The 24,486-nt window shown below is 42.5% G+C and overlaps 1 protein-coding gene across 2 annotated transcripts in view; it reads left to right on the top strand.

The window, feature by feature from the left end:
• The window catches only part of CYTH4 (cytohesin 4), a 91,240-nt gene that overhangs the window by 45,414 nt on the left and 21,340 nt on the right, over positions 1-24,486 (top strand). For both annotated transcript variants that reach the window (XM_044300687.1, XM_044300685.1), the window contains 2 exons: positions 15,789-15,937; positions 22,586-22,700. In XM_044300687.1, coding sequence (XP_044156622.1) covers positions 15,789-15,937; positions 22,586-22,700 — 264 coding nt within the window. The remainder of the gene's footprint in view (positions 1-15,788; positions 15,938-22,585; positions 22,701-24,486) is intronic.

Below are 24,486 nucleotides of genomic sequence, written 5' to 3'. Positions count from 1 at the left end.
CCCTAGAGTTCCTTGCTCCATGTCCTCACACGTGCAGCAGCCATTTTAGGAACAAATGTGATTCGTTACCACGAAGCGTGAGGAAATTCAGATTCGGTGCGAATCAAATTTTTCCTGAAATTTGGATCGAATTCCACTTTGTCAACTTCAATTCGCTCATCTCTAGTTATGATGTTACAAACTTTGTGTAGATGGTAGATGAGCTCCATAAATCCAGGCAGTCTAGGTTCTAGACAGCTAACCTTCATACTGATGTAGAACTATTAGTTGACTTAAATGAAGATCTTAAACTTGCAAATTACATGTAACTAACACAGTGATAATATGGACCCATGGGTACATTGTGCATTCCCGCATGGTGTCTCTGTGTAGAAGCTTTTCTCTCTTAGATCTTGGAGCTCCTTGGCCAGTGCACAACATACAGTAATATCGCTTCAGTTTGAATAAAAGAGAAACAAATTACTATATGCCACTATCATATCAATTGTTCAATATGTGTCTAGTATCCTTGTCATAACTCAATAGGAATCCTTATTATTTACTTTCAGTGGAGAAAAATATATCCATGAACATACAGGTGCATGGCTCTTTCCAAGACACAAATTACCTAAAGGGGTTTTCCAGGACTTTAATATCGATGGATGGCCTATCCTCAGTTTCCAGTTTTTCACACTAGGCGTTTAGTTGTTCTGCAGTAGCTCCGGAGCTGGCTTTATTTCAGTGGGAGCAGATCTGCAGTTATCAGCTCTTTCCACTACACAGTGAAATAGGCTGTGTAGTCCCAGAGCAGACAGTACAGCATAATAGCGGATCGGTAGTGGTGTAGGGTGTCGACAACCCGCTGATCAGATATTGATCCCTGATCCTAATGATAGGCCATCACTTTTAAAATCCCAGAAAACTAATTTAACTGTACTACAAGGTTGGATTTACACACTGCAGCTGTATTTGCGGAAAACCACAGCGATAACACATTGGATCTTTTTTCCTATCAACACTTGTCCACTCGTTGTATTCTGGCTTCTGTTGGTTTGTGGACTGTAAACTTCACACACAACAAGCTCCTTGTACATGCTCTCTTCCAAGCAAAGTAGTAGAATAGACTGCCTACTTATTACCGCTATCCATGGTTGCCATGATTCCCTCCCCCTCCCACACACATACTATGTCGTACCACCTTTTCGCTTGCCTACTGAATGCACCCCATTACTATGTCCCACTTAAGCTGGCGATACACATTATATAAACATTAGTTGAACCTGCCGATTTCAGTGGGAAAAGATGATCATCTACAGCGTATGGGACCTACCTACATCAATGGCAGCTGTCAGAGGAGACAAGATAAGTCCCTTCAGCAATAAAGCTTACATGCCACAGTAACTAATGATCTTCATGCGTGTTTGGAAGCGAAAATCAGAAATGGATCATAAAAGGAGAGAAAGAATTAAGGATACTACTTCTCTTCTTTTTTGAATATTTTTTTTTTTAAATAAATATTCTTTATTATATATTTTCTTACATTATACACAACATTGTATCATCTTTAAAATTACAGTAATATATATATATATATATATATATATATTGTGGGGATGTGCTCGTGGTAGGCTACGGTAGCGGCGGCAGTATTGAGGCAATCACAGACAGTCTTTGTGATACACCGTGACTTTATTCACACCAAAGGCATAACAGGCAATGTGCAGACCACACACTTCCTTAGAAAATAAACAGCAGGTTTGAGTCACCTTGTTTTGGACAGACCACAGCAGTTCTGCAGGCTTGTAAGCTACCTGCCTTTGTCTCCCTCAGGCCAGAGCCCCTTTGGCTCGTAGCACCACAGGTCCCAGGGCTATCCTTCAATGTGTGCTGCTCCCAGACTCTCCTTCACCAGCACTGACTCTGTCTGTGGAAATCTCAAGCACAGCAAGACACACCCCACACCCATCTTCAGCAGGCTGGGTTCTTTAAAGGCCCAGCTCCACCAAAAACCTGGGCTGGCCGTGGGGAACAGGCACCCCCCCAGCTCTTTACCTGTTCCCAGTAAGAACCGGCCCGGACAGGCTGTGCCAGCAGCATTTGCCGCTGTAACCGCAATGATCCGGTTCTTACTCCACCGAGGCCAGGACCTCTGGTGGCACATATAGTCCGTCCATTATTATTCCGGGGACTATCCTACAAAATATATATCTCATCCCATCATCACCCCCCTCCCCTTTTTATTATTTGCTGTGCCAGACAAAAAAAAAAAGACAAAAAAAAAAAAGTAGGAGTCTCTCCGCTATCTGCCTGCGTTCTCCCTCCCACTGCCCCACCACTCAGATGAGAACTGTAACAAAAAAAAAAACTGAGAGTATCAGAAAAAAGGCTTACATTAACCATACCTTCCATAGCTTTGCAAATCAATTTTTCTTTTGGATGTTTATCAGATGGAATTCTTCTCTAGTAAGTGCGCCTCTCCCATTCTTTAATCGAGGGGGTAGCCTTACCTCCCCAATGTCCCATGATACATTTCCTTGCCTGAAAAAGGAGTTTGGATACAATTTCTTGATGTTGAGGGGTATCCATTTTATCCATCACTCCCAGTACACAAACCTCAAATTTATTTGGTATTATAAGCTGATGATACTGCTCTATTTTATCCTTGACCTGTCCCCAGAATTCCTGGGTCGTTCTACATGTCCAGAGTATATAGACATCATACACCCCTATTTCCCCACATTTTAAGCAACTAAATTCTTTAGGTTTTTCATAAGTTTCTCAGGGGAGTAATAGCGGCGGTTTAGTATATAAAATTGGGTAATCCTATGTGAAAAGTTCTTTGAGACCCTATTTTTTTGCTGTATTGCTGATACCCAGAACTCTTCTTGCTGGGGATTTATAGCCTCTCTCCATTTATGCATTAGACTAGAAGTTGCTCTTCCCTTAGTCTTTTTTTTTTTTTTTTTTTCATTTTCAAAGAGCTTTATTGCAAATAATTGTCAATTACAGAGTACTTTTGAAAGGGAGGTGCGAGCTCCCGTTATGCATAAATTGTCTTACACAAATTGATTAGTGGTCATTAATGAACAACAATCAACACAACAACTAGAAAAAGGATGTATGTAAGCAGAGCAATATCATTTGTAGTACATATCCGCAGGTTAAGGGAGGGTCATAATTTAAGAGCTTGCTGTAAAGCTGGGTGGTGGGGGAGGATTTATCCTTGGAAAAACTCTATAGGATCTCCAATTTTTCCATAGAGTTGTAAATTCATGATGTGACCTATTCTCCCAAGCTGCTATTTCCTCGAATCTATATAAGGATTCAAACTTGTTGAGCCAGTGGTCCAAAGATGGGACATTTGAAGATAACCAATGTGTAAGGATTAGGAGTCGAGCGGCTATAATCAATATCTTGAACAGGGGGGAGATGATTGTCTTGTGGTTGCGACGCAATCCTAGTAGAGCTAAGAGCGGTGACGGGTTAACATTAGTTTTGCAAATTTCGTTGCATTTTAAAAAAAATAATATTCCACCAATCAAAGATCAGGGGACAGGTCCACCAAATATGGAGCATTGTTCCTCGCTCTTCTCCACACCTCCAACATGCGTCAGAACCACTACTGCTAAAATGGTGAGTGACATCAGGTGTTTTGTACCATCTAGTCAGTACCTTATAACCATTTTCTTGGATCCTGGTACATTTAGAGGACGAGTGTGGTATTCTAAACATAAGGTGTTGCTCCTCATCCGTGAAATGGGTGTTTAGATCTCTTTCCCATAGGGTTATACAGCTAGGTTTGGGTGGCATGATCGATGTATTTAGATATCTATAGAGTAGGGATATAACTTTCCTCGGAGGAGAAGGGCTGTGTATGAGACTCTCAAACCACGTGAGGGGTCTAATTAGGGAGCTCAATGGGATGTGTCTATTAATGTACGTCACCAGGAACTGTAGCATATGTGGATGGGATTCAATCTCGGGTAGGGAAGAGATCAGGGTTGCTCGGTTCATTGGTCCCTCCTCATTCCTCAACAGAATACTGATTATAGGTAGGTCAGAGGATCGCAGTTTCTTGGGGACGCTTTGTCTAAGCTCTAAAGGAGCTAAGCCCATCACATCTCTGATTTGAACCAGGGGGGATGGCGATGGGAACCCCCATTTCGAGTCTTGGAGCCATTTCCACGCCTCAAGAGTAGATACAACCAGTAGGTTGTGTTTAGTTGTTGGTGACAAATTATGGTGAGGGTCTACCAGCAAGGACCTTAGTGACGGTAGGTAAACAGGGGTTTCCATACCAACCCAGGACTTCTGCTCAGGGTTCCTAAACCAATCTAGGGCCCTAGAGAGGAGTATAGCTTTGTTGTATAGTTGAGGATTGGGAAGACCTATGCCTCCTTGATCTCTGGATCTCTGGAGGGTGTTAACATTGATCCTAGCTTTTTTACCGTTCCATATGAAGGAGCGTATTGATTGTCCCAGGGATTGAAAGAAGGAGTTAGGGATAGGTATGGGAAGAGCTTGGAGGAGGTATGTTAATCTAGGTAGTATGAGGGACATGACCATGTTTTTGCGTCCAAACCAAGAAAGTAGAGGAGGGTTCAAAGCTTCTAATTGACATTTAATAGAGTTCAGCAGGGGGATATAATTTAGTTTATATAAGGAAGTAATATTAGGGTGTATCTTGACTCCTAGATATGTTATGAAGGGCGAGTCCCAATTAAAAGGGGAGGAGAAAGCTAATTCAGTTTTGATTTTCTGGCTGAGCCCTATACTCAAAATGTGGAATTTTTTCATAATTATTTTGAAGTTGGAGAGGTAGCTAAATTTATCCAAAATGGCGTATATACTATGCAAGGATTTGTCCGGGTTGGATGACATTATCAGGAGGTCATCGGCGAAGGCCGCAATTTTATGTTCTTGATCTCCCAATCTTGGGCCTCTTATAGTTTCATCACTACGTATGAGAGTAAGAAGGGGTTCTAAAATTAGAAAAAAAATCAAGGGGGACAGGGGGCACCCCTGCCTAGTACCATTTTTTATGGGAAAGGGATGGGATATAGTATTGTTGATCAGCACAGACGCCGAGGCATTAGTATACATGGCCTGAACAGAGTTTATAAAGGCATTAGGAATTCCGAAATGTTCCATGGTGCGGTACATATAATTCCAGTGTACTCGGTCAAATGCTTTTTCGGCTTTTTTTAAGTAAGTGTGATGACAAGACGGATTTAAAAGAGCGGTAGTATATAGCCGGGAACCCGTCAGGGCCAGGGGCCTTACCTTTTGGGAGTTGATTTAAAGCCAACTGGAGTTCCTCATTAGTAAATGGGGAATTTAAGATATTGATATGGGCGTCGTTCACTCGGGGGGTGACTAGAGAACGGAGGAAGAGATTAATTGAGTCCTGATGTGTGGTTTTGGCAATAGAATCATCCTGGATCGGAAGGTTATAAAGGGATCGGTAGAACTCAGAGAACCTACTGGCTATGGCTTCAGTATTGGAGAGTACATCTCCTTCCTTATTGCGAATTTTGCAAATGAAATTTTGGGCCTTTCTTTTCTTAATTCTGGACATCATGAATTTGGAGACTTTGTCCCCGTGGGCAAAATATTTGTATTGTGCATGGTGGAAAAATTTGGCCGATTGGGCGTTAAGGAGGTTTTTTAGTTCGGTCCTGAGGAGCGCAAGTTCTGCCATGTGGGAGTCTAATAGGGACCTTTTGTGGATGATCTCAATATCTCTGATGCTCTTTAGCAGAGAGTCAATGCGGGCCAGTTTTAGTTTTTTAGTAAATGAGCCTAGACTTATAAGTTGACCTCGGATATAAGCCTTATGGGAGTTCCACAGGGTATAGGGGTGAATACCGGGGGTATTGTTAGTTGAGAAGAAGTTAGTTGAGAAGAAGGACTTTTTCTTTATTTTCTGGGGATTGGATCAACATCTCATTGAGTCTCCACCTGTAAGAGATGATGGGCCTGTCAGGTGTGAGGATATTAATCCATATAGGGGCATGGTCGGAAATACTAATAGAACCAATCTGGGCCTTGGGACACAGTTGGATATGTTCCGCTGATACCATAAGGTAGTCTAGACGTTGATATGAACTGTGTGGGTTTGAGTAAAATGTGAAGTCCCTAGTTGCGAATTTAGGGATCTCCAAACGTCAACCAGGCGACGTTTATGGAGAGCATTCCTCAGTTTGCTTAAGGCTTTGTTTGAAAGAGCAGATTTTTTTGAAGATGAGTCTTCTGAGGGAATCAGAGTGAGATTGAGGTCACCTCCCAAAATGGTCACACCTTCCCTGAAATGATCAATTGCTTGGAGAATATTTTGTATCCATGTTACCTGGTTGACATTTGGAGCGTACACATTAATAAATGTGTATGTCTGATTGGCTATACGACCTTTTAAAAAGATAAATCTACCCTCAGGGTCTAATATTTGATCCAAATAGGTGAATGGGATATTTCTACTAAAGCCTACGCTAACACCTCTGGAGGCAGACGAGTTCGTGCCACAATGGTACCAAGTGGGGAAGCAAGAATAAGACAGATTCGGAAAGTGGTTTACCCTGAAGTGCGTCTCCTGGAGGAGGACCATGGAGCAGCCCATTTTCCTTAATTCTGAGAGAATTTGGCAGCGCTTGGAAGGAGCGTTAAAGCCTTTAACATTGTAAGAGGTAATTTGTATGTCTGCCATATTACCTTATAATCCAAATAAGACCGCTCCGCCGTCTCCCACCCCAAGAGGCTCCAAACCTGGGCCTGCAAGAAGTTGGACAAATACATAGCATTATACTTTTCTGCGGAATATTCAAAGGGACCGCAGGTCATTATACATCCTGGAACAAGAGGGTCAACAACATAACAATAAGGTATTATACCTAGTCAAAACAATAAAGTGTCAGGCATGGTAAAGCCTAAGAAGCAATAGGGGGGGAGAAACAAGAAAACATGTTCGAAATCACCATTCTGTTAAAGATCTGGCTGATCCGATTGGACTTGAGCGGATATGTTCAATTGTCCATAGGAAGTCTTCTGGACGAGGATCTTCTCGGGTTCTTGGGGCTTCTGTGGCGCTTTGGGGTACGTTGGCGCTCCCAGATGCCTGGCTGTGGGATGTCAGGGAGGTTGGAAAAGTCCTGGACGGGGTCCCAGTTTTCCCAGAGGCTCAATCTGTAGGTGATTAAAAATCGCGTCCAGATCTGCGTGGTTGGAGACTGAGAGTCTGCGGCCTTCATAAGCAAATGTAAGGCCGAAAGGAAATGTCCATCTGTATGGACTCTTACGATCTCTCAACCATCTTGTCAGAGGGCCCAGAGCCCTTCTTTTATCCAGGGTTGATTGGGCCAGGTCCTGGAAAATTTGCAATTCGTGGCCGTCCCAGATCACTTTACCAGATTGGCGGGCTTTAATGATGACTGCCTCTTTGACTGGGAAACTAAGGAATTTACATATGATGTCTCTCGGTGGGGCCGTGGCAGGGGGTTTAGGCCTTAGAGCACGGTGGGCCCTCTCAAGGATAACTTCATGGGCTGTATCTGGTCCAAGAAGTGACATGCAGATTTGCACCACAGTATTCGGCACGTCTCCTGCTTCCACCGTTTCAGGGACCCCTCGGAACCGTAAATTGTTCCGCCTACCTCTATTTTCCTGGTCTTCCAGGGAGCTGCAGAGGTTATTCATCTTTTGCTGGATACACAGGAACCGCTGCGATACTTCGGTCTGATGCCTGATGATGGCCTCTTGTGTGCTTTCTAGCGATTCCACACGGCCGCCCACCTGTGTTATTTCCTGTTTGATGGCCGCAAGATCGGAGTTCAGAGGTTCCAAGGCTGATGCCAAGGAGGAGGACAGGAGCTCCTTTAAGAAGGAGCGCGAGATAGGGAGGTCGTCTGTGTCGTCTTCTCCCCCTGCAGCCTGATCTAGCAAGTCGGATTGTTTAAAGCTCGGGGCGCGGGTAGGAGTCGGCGCCATCTTGGGCTCTTTAGACACATGCAGCGTCGCTGCCTTTTTTATAAATTTGTCCATCCCCCCGGAGGTAGGATTTCTCCTGTCTGATGCGGCTTGTTCTCCGGTCCTTGGGCCTCCGATTCTCACCATGATCGGTGCGCCAGCTTATGAAAAAAGAGCTTCTTTGGTGATCTCTGTAACGGAGCTGCAGCCTCAGGCGTCCATACTGTTTCGGCGCTAGCTCCGCCCCCCTTTCCCTTAGTCTTTTGATGTAACAAACATTCATACATTTTAGACACTAGCTTCCTCCCTGCCGTTAATCTAGATATATTAAGCAATGGCTGCGAAAGTGTCTCTATTTGCGTTGTTTTCCCTATCAACCTTCGTAATGCACATTTTAACTGTAAGTAAAAAAATCTCACTTCTAGTTTCCCCAATTTATACTCCTTTTTAATATCTTCATCTGTTATTATGTCACCTTGCTTCCATATCTGGCCCAGTTTATAGACAGTTTATTGAATATAATCCTTGGGGTTATTTGAATGCCTAGATATTTAACTGGTTCATTATTCTTCATTATTTGTGGTGGACCTGGTATAAAATCATTTAAGGGATCAATCGGGATGCATGCTGACTTAGACCAATTTATCTTAAGCCCGGAATATTCTCCATATTAGTCAAAGACCTGAAAGATCCTTGTCAAAGATCTACTGTACGTGAACCAACAAACAGCATAATGTTGTCCGCATATAAAGAAATGTTTTCCTCGTGTTCACCAAACCTGAAGCCCTCAATTGCTGCATCTTGCCTAATCATATCCGCTAACGGCTCCATGGCTATAGCAAAGAGCATTCACCATTTAATATTACTTTTGCTGAAATTTCCGTATATAACAGATTTACCCAGGATATAAATTATATAAATGTATCTCCAAGTTCCTTCTTTTTCAGTGTAGCCATCAAGAAGGGCCATTCTACAGTATCAAATTCCCTTGAGGCATCCAATGTAACAATCAGTCGTTCACCACAGTTTTCAGGCTCAAGCTAGGTGTTCACAAAATAACGCATGACATTATCCGTTGTGGTCTTGCCCAACATGAAGCCCGTCTGGTCCTCATGTACCAAATCCGACACCACACATCTAAGTCTAGTTGCCAAAATTTTTGCTAATATCTTATTGCCAGTATTTATTAATGAAATGTGGCCATATGAGTCCAGAAAAGTTGGATCTTTCCCAGGTTTTAGAATCAGTGTAATTAATGCCTCTCTCAATGAGTCTGGCAATTTCCCTATCTTTCTTGAATCGTTCCACATAGTCAACAGTTTCGGAGCCAGCACTTCTTTATATTGAGCAAAGACCTCAAACGGGATGGCTTCTGTTCCTGGGGATTTATTTTACATAATACTAGAAGGCAGGGAAATAGAAGAAAGGAAAGAAGAAAAAAAAACTAAAAAAACTTTACCCAACACAGCAAATACCCTCCCCCATTCCCTCCTGAATGAGCCAGGTTGATTTCTCTCCTGGTTCTCTCTCTTGGCATTTCCCCCTCCCCGCCGACCTCCAGCCCAATTGCCCCTCAACTCCTTATATTTTCTTTAATCCAGCTTTGGACCGCATCTGCTTTATCAAAAACCCAGTTTTTATTTTTCCACTCAATCCTGAGTTTCGCCAGGAACATCATCGAGTCTCTAACATTATTAGAACGCAAGATTTTTTTCAGCTCAATAAAAGAGCTTCTTTCCTGCATTGTTTCTTTTGCATAATCTGAAAAGATCATTACTGTTGCGTCCAGATATTCTAATTTCCCTTTTTTCCTTGATCTACGCAATATCTCCTCCTTATCCCTGATCGATAATAGACTAAAAAGTATGGGTCTCGGTCTCATTCCGGATACCGGTTAGCTTGGATGGTATCCTATAATCTCGTTCCACAAAGTTTTTATAATCTGAGATGTCCTGGCCCAGCTGTTCCATGAGCCATGTTTGCAGAAAAGCACCTGAATCCTGCCCCTCCACACCCAAGACATCTCAGATTGGACCTTCTATTCCTATTTTCCAGCTCCAGTACTCTATTTTTTAGTTCCCTATTTTCCTCTTTTAGGGAGTTTTTTCTTTAACTATTGTCTGCAGGAGGTCCTCAGAGTCAGACATCCTTTTCTCGACTTCTATCAGCCTTTATATTTTTGGACATCCGCTCTGAGGAGCCCCACAGACTCTCTAATGTTTCCAGTCTGGAGAGAGAGATCCTGAATTGCCATATTAATTTTTTTTATTTCTTGAAATATATCCTGCAGACTGGGAGCCTGCTCCTCCTTTGTTACGGCAAATTCTTCCATTGCTTTCCCTTGTTTATCGACTCTCTCCCCAGACTGGAAACTTGCCTCTAATGTTTTCAACCCGAAACTTCCATCTATACTAGCCTCTCCCTCTTGTACTAGAGACCCATCATCTTTCTTCTTTTTTGGCGGGCTAGTCTGTCCTCGCATATTGGTCAGGAGTAACTGTTTTGATTTTTCAGATTTTTTTTATCATTGGGGAAATTAAGCTCCACCTCTGCCCTTTTTCCCAGCTCCCCGTCTAGCCATCTCTGGATTTTCTTTCTACCTACCCCTTACCCGTCACCTCCTCTCGCCTTACATAACAATCCACAATATCAGTAGATAAATCAGTAACTCTGGAGCATCAGCTTACAGACCCATTAAACAGCAGTAAATCCGTCAATTTCTTTTACATACGTATTTTGTTACCCCAATTAATTCATATAACCATGTTCTAACAATTTTCGTTCTCCCTCCTAAAAGCATACACATACAATTGTGAAGTTGTAAAACAGAAGAAAAAAAAAATGGGGTAATTAAATGGGGTAATTAATAAACGTTTTATAGCAGCCTATAGTTGCTCAGTTCCATTAGCCAGTCTCTTCATGCAAATTTATATCTCAGAAGACAGTGATGAAATCTCAGCTAGTAGGCGTTAATTATCCAGTTAGTTCATAGTCTCCATGATAGCAAGTTATTTAATTAGTAAAGTTTACTAGGACTACTCCATACCATGATACTATTTCAGTCCTGCTTTCCACATCAGGGTATCAGACGACAAACTCTTAGGCTTTCCCAGATTTTCCGCCTTGCTCCCTTCAGTTACAGTCAGACCAATAGTAGACCAATTTTTAAGCCACGCAACTCAGTAACTCTTCGGTGGTGCCCTCTTGGATCCCCGACCCCTAGTCCAACCAGCAACACTGTATCAAACTTTATATTTTCCACCGCTAGTAGCCTTCCTCCTTTACTATATTTTTCCAATTTACACAGGCCCTTCAGGGGTAGGGGTGCCACCCAGATTCCACATATACATTTTTAGGACCAGCACACATGGAGCCCCTTTCATTCCCCATAAGCCCGTGCCCTTTTCCAAGTGTTACCTCAGGTTATCTGTAGCGGTGTTCTAGGGAGCGTAGTTTCGTCTCCCCACATCCTCGGGGTGGGGGGGCAGGGGGGGAGATAGAGACACTAGCGGTCACGCCACCCAGTCCTCAGTACTTCAGTTCACCTGCTCTCCCAGCAATGCAGGCAGCGCCGACTCCTCTCACCCCGACTTCAGAGACTCGGACCTCCAGATATCAGCACCCAAGCCGCAGATCGATGGTGCAGCAGCAGCCTCGGCACATCCGTCCAGATCCTCAGCAGGATAGTGGTGGAGCAAGCAGCGGTACGCCCAGCATGGTCTCGGCGTCCCCGCTTGTCAGGGCAGGAGCTCAGCAGCCGGGAGGGAGGTGGGGCGTCACCTACGTACGCCCGCCCACATGCCTACACCTTTTTGAATTCGTTCTTAGTTTTGGCTTCCAAAACTGCATCAAGAAACCTGAACGTATGGCTATACTCATTGTACAAGCTTGCATAGGCTTGCTCCAGCTTGTGGCCGGATATGTTCATGTTTTCAACATCCTGTTTAAAAGGCTTGTCTGTCCTCTGGATAGGTCATCAATATTAGATTGGTGGGGGTCCGACATCCGGCACCCCAAGCAATCAGCTGTTTAGGATATAAGTGGAATTGGAAATTATGATATGAAGGGAAAACAACTCTGTACATGGTGTAGTGGCTGTACCAGAGTCCTCCAGCTCATCTCCTGTTCAAGTGAATGAGAGCTAAGCTGTAGTATGACTGCACCTGAATCTACATAGTGTACAGAGCCTTTTGCTTCTGCTCAACATAATGTTAGTTTACAGCACCACAGCTGTCCAAAAGAGCTGATTGTGGGTTATTGAATGATGGACCCACATCCAAATCTGATATTGATAACTTACCCTGAGGTTTAACCCCCTGACTATATGTGCCGTACATGTATGGCGGATGCTGTCTCTTTAAAGATGCCTGAACGATTAAAATATAAACATATTTTTCCCGACCGGTGAATGCCATAAGGGGGAAAAAAAATCTAAATGGCTGATTTGCATTTTTTTGTCACTTCACTTGCCCCAATTTTTTTTCATAATTAGTGATCAAACAGTCATACACACTCCAATATGGTATCAATAAAAGCTACAGATATGGGGATGTAAAGAAAAAAGTTGTTTTTTTCAATTTTTACTATACAAATATGGTATTGCTGTAATTGTACTGACAGGGAGAATGAAGGGAGCAGTTCAGTTTTACCGCATAGGGAATGCTGTAAAAATAAAATCCAATTCCATCCCATTCTGTATTTTTTTTTTTTTACAGCTTCCCACTACATTATGTGCAATATTAAATAGGGCCATTAGAAAATGCATCTTGCCCCGAAGAAAAAAAGCCCTCATATGGCTATGTGAACTGAAAAATAAAACAGTTATGGCTCCAGGAAGGCAGGGAGTGAAAACCAAATACTATACTCAACTATCTCCAGAACTTCTATAGAAATGAATGGAGAGGCAGAGTGCATGCCCAACCAGCTGCTCCATTCCATGGGTTATGGGGCCCCCATTATTGTGATAAGTGGAGTCCCAGTGGTAGGACTCCCACTGATCGAATAGTTATTCTCTATCCTGTGGATAGGGGATAACAATATAACTGGAATTCACCTCTAAATTAAGTTTCCAAAAATGAGCACTTACAGGGAGATTTATCAAACTGGTGTAAAGTAGAACTGGCTTATTTGCCTATAGTAACCAATTAGATTCCAAAGCAATTGTGAAAAATGGAAGGTGGAATCTGTGTGCATGCATGACTACTACTTTATTCATTTCTATGAGACTGACAAAGATCGTGCTCAGCTCTGTCTTTGACAGTCCTATAGAAGTGAATGGACCAGAGGGGTCCACGCAGTCAAAGTCCCAGCGATCACACACTTGTCGTCTATCCTATCCAGGCAATAGGTTATCTTATGTTGGAAAAGCCCTTTAAGCTTGTTGAGAAATTATTCAAAGAGAAGTCAGGCAATAGCAATAGAACTTCCCTTTTTCATTATTCTCAAGAGCCAGAAATACATGATTTCCCAGTAGACGAAACTACAAGATATTAACAAAGAAACTTCCAGGTTCAATTTTTTTTTTTTGTGTAGCCCAATGTTCTCACATCATATTTTTATACCCCACTGACTTACAGTAGACATTCTGGAGAAATGGATTAACATTTCGGTTTCTTATGCAGGTTCAGCGTCCTGCTGGCGTACAACGTGCCATAGTTATTAAGAGGTAATAATTCTGGCACATCTACGGCAGGTTCATGCACCAGAAAATGAAATCTACGACATTAAGGATGCTGCTGTAGATTTCAGGTGTAATGCATGTCAGTTTTCGGGCACACAGATTGGTACTGTATATGTTGGGCAGCAGAGGTCCCGTCCGCAGTCCGTGTACTCCTTCCCATGCTCTCCCATTTTGGGGCAAACAAGGGGGAAAATGGCACATTTTGTCACAGAACGGGACATGCAATAAAATTTGCTACTTTTGTGAACCTGTTCTTTTAAGTCCCCCATAGGTAATGTATTGATGGATTTCCCCTTGTTAGGGGAGAGGGCCCAGCTTATTTACATACAACTTGATATTCAGACTGTCTTGTGTTGTACAGTTTAATGGATGTGACCAGATCCTATAAACCTCTATAAGAGGGATGAAATTATGTTTTAGTATTGGACATTTGTAATGACTGAAATACAAGTAATATCCATTTCTAATTTGCTTGTATTACAATTCTGTACTCTTTATAATATATCAGACCCCACTGCTTCGCTTGCTACACCTTTGTCTATACATCTCCCCCCATATTATGGAGTCCAGCTCCACAGAGGTGAGGGAAAATGTCATGAAAGGTAGAGAACAGTGTCAACTGTCCCTACCTTCATGCACAATCTGCCCTAACTGGGGGCCCACCACTTGGCGATGGTCTCAGACTTGACTAAGTGCAGTGGCCTAAACCTAAATTAGTGAAAAAGAGGTCAAAACCAGATCAGAATCCACAAGCTAAGTCAAATACACAACAGAATGAAACCAGGACAGAATGTCAGCCGGGGCTGGTTGCCGTAGCAAAAGAGCAACGTCGGTGGCACCACCATAGTCTCGCTGGAATCGCCATGGGAGGGCAGATGGGTAAGTACAGGACAGAAAGGCAGTGAGAGAAATTTATCAAACTGATGTAAAGAGAAAGTCGCTTAGTTGGCCACAGCAACCAATCAGATTCCACCTTTCATTTTCCAAAGGAGCTGTCAAAAATGAAAGGTGGAATCTGATTGGTTGCTATGGGCAACTAAGACAGTTCTTAGCCATACGCAGGAGAGAATCATAGTTGGGCCATGGACATCTATACATGGAGGACTAAGTATCTGCTGAAAGCAATTTAATACTGCCATTTTCGGTTCGGTTGTTCTAGTGAACTGTTAAGCGACCTGAACTGTTTGGCTATTGTGATTACCTATGGATTTATCGGTCCCCTGATGATTTGGCTTATGACTTGGCCATTGAAACGCGTCGGGTCATGTGTTTTTGGTATTTATGTGTGTGCACCCCCGTTGTGTGTTTTTCCCTGACGAAGCTGGGCAGTCATCGTCGCAATTTAAAAGGGACACCCAGGGACATACAGAGAGGGTTTGAATGAGAGTTAGAACATAGGGAGATATAGGGGAAGAGACCCAGCATCTGTCTCCCTCTTGATTTATATCCCTATTCTTCTAACTTGCCCTCATAGCATTTGTGAACATCCTACATTTGCCTATACTTTCACCATCTGGTGTTGCATGGTCACTGATGCATGCATGTTTTTAACTTGATTATTGTTTATGGGCCTATCATATTAGGTTTAAATATTAAAAGTTAAGTTTTAAGGTAACCTCAGTACTTCATGTGATTTTCATAGTTTTTGATTGGGTGGCTATAATACGACACATTTTTGACTGGTAAACATCCCAGTTGTGTGAATACTTATTAGCAAAATATTCACAAATCCCAATGTATTATTTTTAGCCAACATAATTATCCTTTTAAAATGGACCTTAGTGTCTTTCCCCACCTTGTTAGGGTCTGTGTGTTTAGCCTATAGTCCGTGAAATACTTGTTGAACAGGTGCATATTCACCTATAGACCTGACAGATGGAGGAAAAGCCATAAAAAAAGATGTATACAACATAGTATTGTTTTTGTTTTTTTAACACGGGGTCTATGTTCTGTATGATGCATATGGTATACAGTTGCATACATCAAGGGTTTATGTTTGCTATTTTACTGATGCATGCACAAACATTTACCATAGTTTGATAGACCCTTATATTATATCCTACAGTAACTGCGCAGTAAACATATTCACCAGTCAAGAGCTGATATGGAGAACAAAAGTGCTATCCCTCCCCTCAATTCCTCCATCTAATTTATACTTTTATGTGTTCAGACAGCTGCTATATTGTTTCCTTCTCGCTGATCATTTTAAATACAAGTCTACACAACCCAAGCGTAAAGGAAAAGCCGGACCTGCTACACTTCATTTCTTTACATAGAGGTGCACATCCAGGTGGCGATCTGCCCACAGAACTGCTGACCGTAAGTAAGCTCAAAATGTTAACTATGAGTAATTAGTGCATTGCCCATAGTGGATACTTTTTTAGTGTAGTATTTAGGTTTATGATCTAAGGACCCATTAGTGTGTCATAGAGTGGCCCTATAGGAGGATCCTCTGGTGGACCATTTGCTAAATTTATATTTCCTTTTTTAAAGGGGTTATCTGGGCTATCTTTAGGATAGAATATCAGATTGTTTCTGGGGAGTCCTCTCCTGCATAACGGAAATGGGACGGATAGGTTATGCAGGCCCTAGACTTCTATTATGACAGAATAAATAACGGAATGCCTCTAAAGGCATTCCATTATGCATTCCATCATAGAATTGCATTATGGTCCGTGATAACGGAATCTATAACGCAATTCTGCTTTTACCACCAAACGAAGTGCAAACGAGTTTCAAAATATGAAATTTGCTCATCCCTACCGCTAATCAGAGGGGGTGCTATGTTTTGGATCCCCACTGATGTAATATTGATGACCTATCCTAAGGATAGGTCATCAATATCTGTAGCTCAGAGAACCACTTTTAAAAAGTAAACCGGAGTGCCAGAAGATCCTCCGATAGGGACAGTCCATGACACACTATTGGGCCTTTAGCTCATAAACCGAAATACTACACAAAAATACTTTCCTGAGGATAGATCATCAGTATTTGTAGCCCAGAGGACCTTTTTAGTCCACAACTAATTTTTGGTATATGAATATACAGTATAGATCTGGTTTGTGGCTTAAATGTCTTGTGCATGTATTCAAAAAGTATATTTTTAAAGACCTGGTAAAAATATATTCAGGACTGCACTTTGCAACCAGTTTAAGTGAAATGAATAAATTATTGATTAGCGAATTTCTCAGAAATTCGATTTGGCCTGTTAGCCAAATTTTTCAACTTAATTTGCGGTGAATCATTTAAAAAACGGCTATTTCCTGGCTGCAGAGAGCCTTCATAGTGGTGTAGAACACTGTGCCTTGCAGTACCACACATAGGGAGTCTGGTGTGGTAGTGAAACAATACTGTGATTCCACATAGATTTCTACACAACCTGTTCTATTAAACGCTTATACAAGTAGAGCCCCCCCGACAGAGTGGAGTGGGTGTCAGTAGTAAGTTTGTGTTGACGTCACTGATTATTTTGCCCTTCCTCTGATCCATTAGAACAATAACTCCCAAAAAATGGATCCTGTCTGTGGAGCATCCTCCTTCACTCGGTCAGCATTTGGTCAGTAATCCATCAGTATTGCTAAAGCAAAAAAAAAAAAAAAAACAGGAGTGGATCCAAAACAGAGATGACACGTGAATGGAATATTTGCATGTCTTCTGTGTTTTGTACCCACTCCTGCTTTTGGCTACCAAATCATAAGCCAATTCTGCTGCAAAATAGGGACCATGTAATGCAGACCTTACAGCTGTTACATAGACAGAATCAGTTATACATCTCATTTCCCCTTCCTTCTGACAGATCAGAAGAAGGGTCAAATAAATTATGATGTCAGCCAGGTCAAAAGGCAAAATAGTGGCCCAGTCATGAAGTGGGCAGGGTGGGAACAGCATGAGAAGTCCACAGAGTGGCCTTGTGTCATAGTGGTGAGGTGGAAGCAGCATAAGGAGACCACAGAGTGGCCCAATGACAGAGCGTGGAGGTGGCAGCAACAGCATCAGGAGGAGGCCACAGAGTGGCACAATGACAGTGTGGAGGTGGCAACAGCCGCATTAGAAGGCCACAGAGTGTGGATGTTGCGTCAGCAGCAGCATCAGGAAGAGGCCACAGGGTGTGGAGGTGGCAAAAGCTGCATGAGGAGACCAAAGAGTAGCAAAATGACAGAGTGTGGAGGTGGCAGCAGCATCAACAGGAGGCCACAGAGTGGCACAATGACAGAGTGCAGAGGTGACGGCAGCATCAGCATCATGAGGAGGCCACAGGGTGGCACAATGACAGTGTGGCAGTGGCAGCAGCATCAGGACGCCACAGAGTGGAACAATGACAGAGCGTGGAGGTGGCAGCAGCAGCATCATAAGGAGGCCACAGAGTGGCACAATGACAGTGTGGAGGTGGCAGCAGCATCAGGAGGCCACAGACTGGCACAATGACAGAGTGTTGAGTGGGAGCAGCAGCATCAGGAGACCACAGAGTGGCAAGGTGACATAGTGTTGAGGTAGCAGCAGCATGAGGAGTCCACAGAGTGGCAAGGTGACATAGTGTGGAGGTGACAGCAGCATCAAGAGACCACAGAGTGGCAAGGTGACATGGTGTGGAGGTGGCAGCAGCATCATGAGACCACAGAGTGGCAAGGTGACCTAGTGTGGAGGTGTCAGCAGCATGAGGAGACCACAGTGTGGCAAGGTGACATAGTGAGGAGGTGGCAGCAGCAACAGAAGACCACAGTGTGGCAAGGTGACATAGTGTAGAGGTGGCAGCAGCATCAGGAGACCACAGAGTGACCCAGTGACAGAGTCTGGAGGTGGGTGGCAATATAAGTACCAGCTAAAGATGGTGGGTGAAAGAAAGAGCACTTGGCATCAGATGTGTGGCATCAGACAGGTGGCAGCATCAGAATAGTAGCTGAGGTGGGTAGCCAGAAGAAACCGGTCTCTTTTGTCAAGTGTTGGTGTGGCACCATGGATGATCTAGTCTGATGCATCAGGCATTGGTGGTTGGAAGTCCTGGCTGATCCACGCCTGATTCATCTTGACAAAGGTCAGTCTCTCCACATTTTGGGTGGACAGGCGAGTTCTTCTTGGGGTAACTATGGCCCCCGCCGCACTAAACATCCGCTCTGATGCCACACTAACTGGCCGGGCAGGACAAAGTTTCCTGGCCAAGTGCATGGAAAGTTTCCTGGCCATTTTTAGGATGTCTTGCAGATGGGTGGAAGATTTCAGGAACCGCTTGACAACCAGATTGAACACGTGTGCCATGCAGTTCAGCAGTGCAAGACAAATAAATTCTTTAAAAATCAAACAATGTGATTTCCTGATTTTATTCTGTCTCCCAGAGTGGGAATGCACCTACAATGTGAATTTCAGACCACTCCATGATTTCTAAGTGGGAGAACTTGCAAAATCGCAGGGTGTTCAAATACTTCTGTTCCCTTACTGTGTAACTGCACCGCTGAACGGAAAATAGGCCGTTATTTTTTTTACACTTATACACTCCATAAAAGGCTTTGGAACATATAACTGCACCGCTAAACGGCAAATATATATATATATATTTTTTGCCACTAATAGACGCCAAAAAGGGCAGTCATTTTTTCAATTCACCACACAATGGCAAATAAAAAATTTTGTGCCACAAATACATCCAAAAAAGGGCTTTAAAACATATAACTGCACCACTAAACTGCAAATAATATATTTTTTTTACACTAATACATGCTAAAAAGGGCTTTAGAACATATAAGTGCACTGCTGAACGGCAAATAGGCCCTTATTTTTTTCCACTTATACACGCTACAAAAGGCTTTAGAACATATAACTTCACCGCTGAACGGCACATAATATATATTTTTTTCCACTTATACACGCCACAAAAGGCTTTAGAACATATAACTACACTGCTGAACAACAAATAATATATATTTTTTTGCCACTAATACACGCCAAAAAGGGCTTTAGAACATATAACTGCACCGCTGAATTGCAAATAATATATATTTTTTGCCACTAATACACGCCAAAAAGGGCTGTAATTTTCTCACTTCACCACACAATGGCAAATACTTTTTTTGTGCCACTAATACACACAAAAAAAGGCTTTAGAACATATAACTGCACTGTTAAACGGCAAATATATTTTTTTTGCCACTAATACACGCCAAAAAAGGCTTTAGAACATTTAACTGCACAGCTGAACGGCAAATATATTTTTGTTTGCCACTAATACATGCCAAAAAGGCTGTCATTTTTGCACTTCACCACACAATGGCTAATAAGCCTTTTTTCTCACTAATACAAGGCAAAAAATGCTTTAGAACATATAACTGCACCGCACAAGGGCAAATAAGACGTTGAAATATTTATATGTAATAAAACCTGTTAATGGCTGTAATCAAACAGCACTTGCACCCCAATAACAAGAACTGTTTGCTGGAATTACAGAGCTGTATAATGGCAATTTGGATCCGCAGGCTGTAAACTCCCTTACTGAACCCTGTTCTGCTTCAATACTGTGGAATGATTCCTCCCTATCCTTTCCCTGAACTTCTATACAGCAAAATAAAAGTTTTAAAGTATTTTCTACCACTGTCCCTAGCGTCTGCTGACATCTCTCCCTGCACTAAGTACACTGAAAAATGGCTAAATCCAAGATGGCTGAGGTTATTTATAGGGCTGTGACATCACAGGGCTGGCTGGCTGCTGATTGGCTGAATGCATGGCATTGTGAGTGATCCCTCATTCCCAGAGTTCCTTGCTCCATATCCTAACACGTGCAGCAGCCATTTTAGGAAAAAATGTGATTCGTTACCACGAAATGTCAGGAAATTCAGATTCGGTATGAATCGATTTTTTCCTGAAATTCAGATCGAATTCCACTTTGTCAACTTCGATTCGCTCATCTCTAAATAGGATCCATTGATGGATCTGACATAATCACTTGCTTTAATACAATATACATAAAAAGTAAAGAAGTAAAAAGTGGGAACCTAAAGATCTTCCATATGTCTGCAGGATTTCAAGGCATACCTCTCCTGCATGGTGTATAGTACAGTAATAGAAGCCATATATCCAGAATATCCAGTACTGATGTATTCCAGCCAGTTGGATGACAAAAAGGCACTCTTTTGCCACTCATAAGGTGACTAAGGCCTTAGACAGTGGATTTAACTGAAAATATAGCTGTGCTATATTCTGATATGTTATTATTTAACAGAAGGGTTAGGAGAGAGGAATATTCTGTATCTGCATGTACAGACATACAGGTCCTTCTAAAAAAAATTGCATATTGTGATAAAGTTCATTATTTTCTGTAATGTACTGATAAACATTAGACTTTTATATATTTTAGATTCATTACACACCAACTGAAGTAGTTCAAGCCTTTTATTGTTTTAATATTGATGATTTTGGCATACAGCTCATGAAAACCCAAATTTCCTATCTAAAAAAATTAGCATATTTCATCCGACCAATAAAAGAAAAGTGTTTTTAATACAAAAAAAGTCAACCTTTCAAATAATTATGTTCAGTTATGCACTCAATACTTGGTCGGGAATCCTTTTGCAGAAATGACTGCTTCAATGCGGCGTGGCATGGAGGCAATCAGCCTGTGGCACTGCTGAGGTGTTATGGAGGCCCAGGATGCTTCGATAGCGGCCTTAAGCTCATCCAGAGTGTTGGGTCTTGTGTCTCTCAACTTTCTCTTCCCAATATCCCACAGATTCTCTATGGGGTTCAGGTCAGGAGAGTTGGCAGGCCAATTGAGCACAGTAATACCATGGTCAGTAAACCATTTACCAGTGGTTTTGGCACTGTGAGCAGGTGCCAGGTCGTGCTGAAAAATGAAATCTTCATCTCCATAAAGCTTTTCAGCAGATGGAAGCATGAAGTGCTCCAAAATCTCCTGATAGCTAGCTGCATTGACCCTGCCCTTGATAAAACACAGTGGACCAACACCAGCAGCTGACATGGCACCCCAGACCATCACTGACTGTGGGTACTTGACACTGGACTTCAGGCATTTTGGCATTTCCCTCTCCCCAGTCTTCCTCCAGACTCTGGCACCTTGATTTCCGAAAGACATGCAAAATTTGCTTTCATCCGAAAAAAGTACTTTGGACCACTGAGCAACAGTCCAGTGCTGCTTCTCTGTAGCCCAGGTCAGGCGCTTCTGCCGCTGTTTCTGGTTTAAAAGTGGCTTGACCTGGGAAATGCGGCACCTGTAGCCCATTTGCTGCACACGCATGTACACGGTGGCTCTGGATGTTTCTACTCCAGACTCAGTCCACTGCTTCCGCAGGTCCCCCAAGGTCTGGAATCGGTCCTTCTCCACAATCTTCCTCAGGGTCCGGTCACCTCTTCTCGTTGTGCAGCGTTTTCTGCCACACTTTTTTCTTCCTACAGACTTCCCACTGAGGTGCCTTGATACAGCACTCTGGGAACAGCCTATTCGTTCAGAAATTTCTTTCTGTGTCTTACCCTCTTGCTTGAGGGTGTCAATGATGGCCTTCTGGACAGAAGTCAGGTCGGCAGTCTTACCCATGATTGCGGTTTTGAGTAATGAACCAGACTGGGAGTTTTTAAAAGCCTAAGGAATCTTTTGCGGGTGTTTAGAGTTAATTAGTTGATTCAGATGATTAGGTTAATAGCTCGTTTAGAGAACCTTTTCATGATATGCTAATTTTTATATATAGGAATTTGGGGTTTTCATGAGCTGTATGCCAAAATCATCAATATAAACAATACAAGGCTTGAACTACTTCAGTTGTGAGTAATGAATCTAAAATATATGAAAGTCTAATGTTTATCAGTACATTACAGAAAATAATGAACTTCATCACAATATGCTAATTTTTTTAGAAGGACCTGTATATAAGATTTTCTTCTTTTTGCCGTGCACATTTATACATGTATCTTAATTTACACTGTCATTCACTCTACCAAACATGCATTCTTATTTGCTCTTTATGGCAGGACATGTATGAGAGCCTGAAAAAGGAGCCATTTCAGCTTCCTGAGGAAGAAGATGCCTGGGAGCTCACACTTGCCTTTCAAAAACCACAGCGAGAGGGCTGGCTTCTCAAAATGGGTAAGCTGTTTCACCAATTTCTTTAATTGAGTCTTCTTGGTGCATCTGACTGAAGTAAAGAACTTGGGTGTTTTAAGGACTTCTACTTAGATATCGATGGTCTATACTCAGGATCGGTCATCAATATGAGATCATTGAGGATTTGACACCGCTCACTTGCTTCAGGCAGCTGCTGGTGCCGGAAACTAGGCTTTGTTCACTGCTAGGATCTACATGAGCCAGCAGTTGAGTCCTGTGAGGAGGATAAGAGTGGTAATGATAGGTGTAAACACAGGTCACAGTGGTAATCCTCGGACCGATTACCCCTAGGGCTATACAATAACAAGAGGGTGCACCCTTTTCTTGCCTTGGGGCATACCCTGGTGTTGGGGCTCCTGCCTGATGGTAATTGGGGTGTGTAAGTACAATGGCCGGCATATGGCGGAGTCAGGAACTAGGCCAGTTGTAGTAAATAAATAAGTCTGTCTTTACTAAAGTGCAGAATAGGAGTAGTAGTACATCCAACAGTATCAAGACACAGTTCCATTTAGTACATAGAGCAATTACTCCTCAATGTATGGATAGCAGCAATGATGGAGATTATGGTACTCTTCTCTGTCTTTCTAAAGTCTCTCTCTCTCAGCAAAACTTTAGGAATGCAATGGAAGTTCCTGGTATATGATGTGTAATCCCAAGGCTGAGGGGTACAGAATTAAGATATGGTTGGCCAAACCATTTCAAAGTGTGGAAGGGTGACATAAACATGCACAATACCTTGCTTTCTGACTCCAATGCATGGCCTTGTAGATTCTGGAATTTCTGGTTTCCATTCCTTCTCTGGAGTCATTTTGTAGTAGAGTAACCTTCTTGGGTATGGATGGTATTGGTATGGGTATGGTATGGTATTGGGATGATGGTATGGGTATGGTATTGGGATGATGATTTTCTAAGAAGGCACATGTAAATCCTCTTTCTTCCTCAGCTTAACAAAGTCTCTCAAGCAACTGACTAACCAGGAGGTGGACCCAGGTCCACATCCTTGCAACCTAAAGCGATTGGGCCAAGGTGTTATCTCTGAGTTATCAATACAATGCTGTTGGTTACACAAACACAGTGAATCAGAACATTTTCCATTTTTGATTTTTCCATCTATTAGTTTAACATAGTAATATAGTTTAGAAGGCTGAAAAAAGACATATGTCCATCCAGTTCAGTCTGTTATCCTGCAAGTTGATCAAGAGGAAGGCAAAAAAAAAAAAAAAACCTGCGAAGTAGAAGCTAATTTTTCTCACTTTAGGAGGAAAAAAAACCTTCCCAACTCCAATCAGGCAATCAGACTAACTCCCTGGATCAATGACCCATCTCTAGTAACTATAACCTGTAATATTATTACACCTCCAGAAATACATCTAGTCCGTTCTTGAACTCTTTTAGTGAACTCACCATCACCACCTCCTCAGGCAGAGAGTTCCATAGTCTCACTGCTCTTACTGTAAAGAATCCTCTTCTATGTTTGTGTACAAACCTTCTTTCCTCCAGATGCAGAAGATGTCCTCTTGTCAGAGTCACAGTCCTGGGAATAAATAGATGATGGGAGAGATCTCTGTACTGACCCCTGATATATTTATACATAGTAATTAGATCTCCCCTCAGTCGTCTTTTTTCTAAAGTGAATAACCCTAATTTTGATATTTCTGTACTGTAGTCCACCCATTCCAGTTTGTACTTTAGTTGCCCTCCTCTGAACCCTCTCCAGCTCTGCTATGTCTCCCTTGTTCATGGGAGCCCAGAACTGTACACAGTACTC

Source organism: Bufo gargarizans, chromosome 7 (genome assembly GCF_014858855.1).
Source record: "Bufo gargarizans isolate SCDJY-AF-19 chromosome 7, ASM1485885v1, whole genome shotgun sequence".
Classification (NCBI taxonomy): Eukaryota; Metazoa; Chordata; class Amphibia; order Anura; family Bufonidae; genus Bufo; species Bufo gargarizans.
Note: the sequence above shows the minus strand (reverse complement) of the source record. Positions and strands in the feature narration are given on the sequence as shown.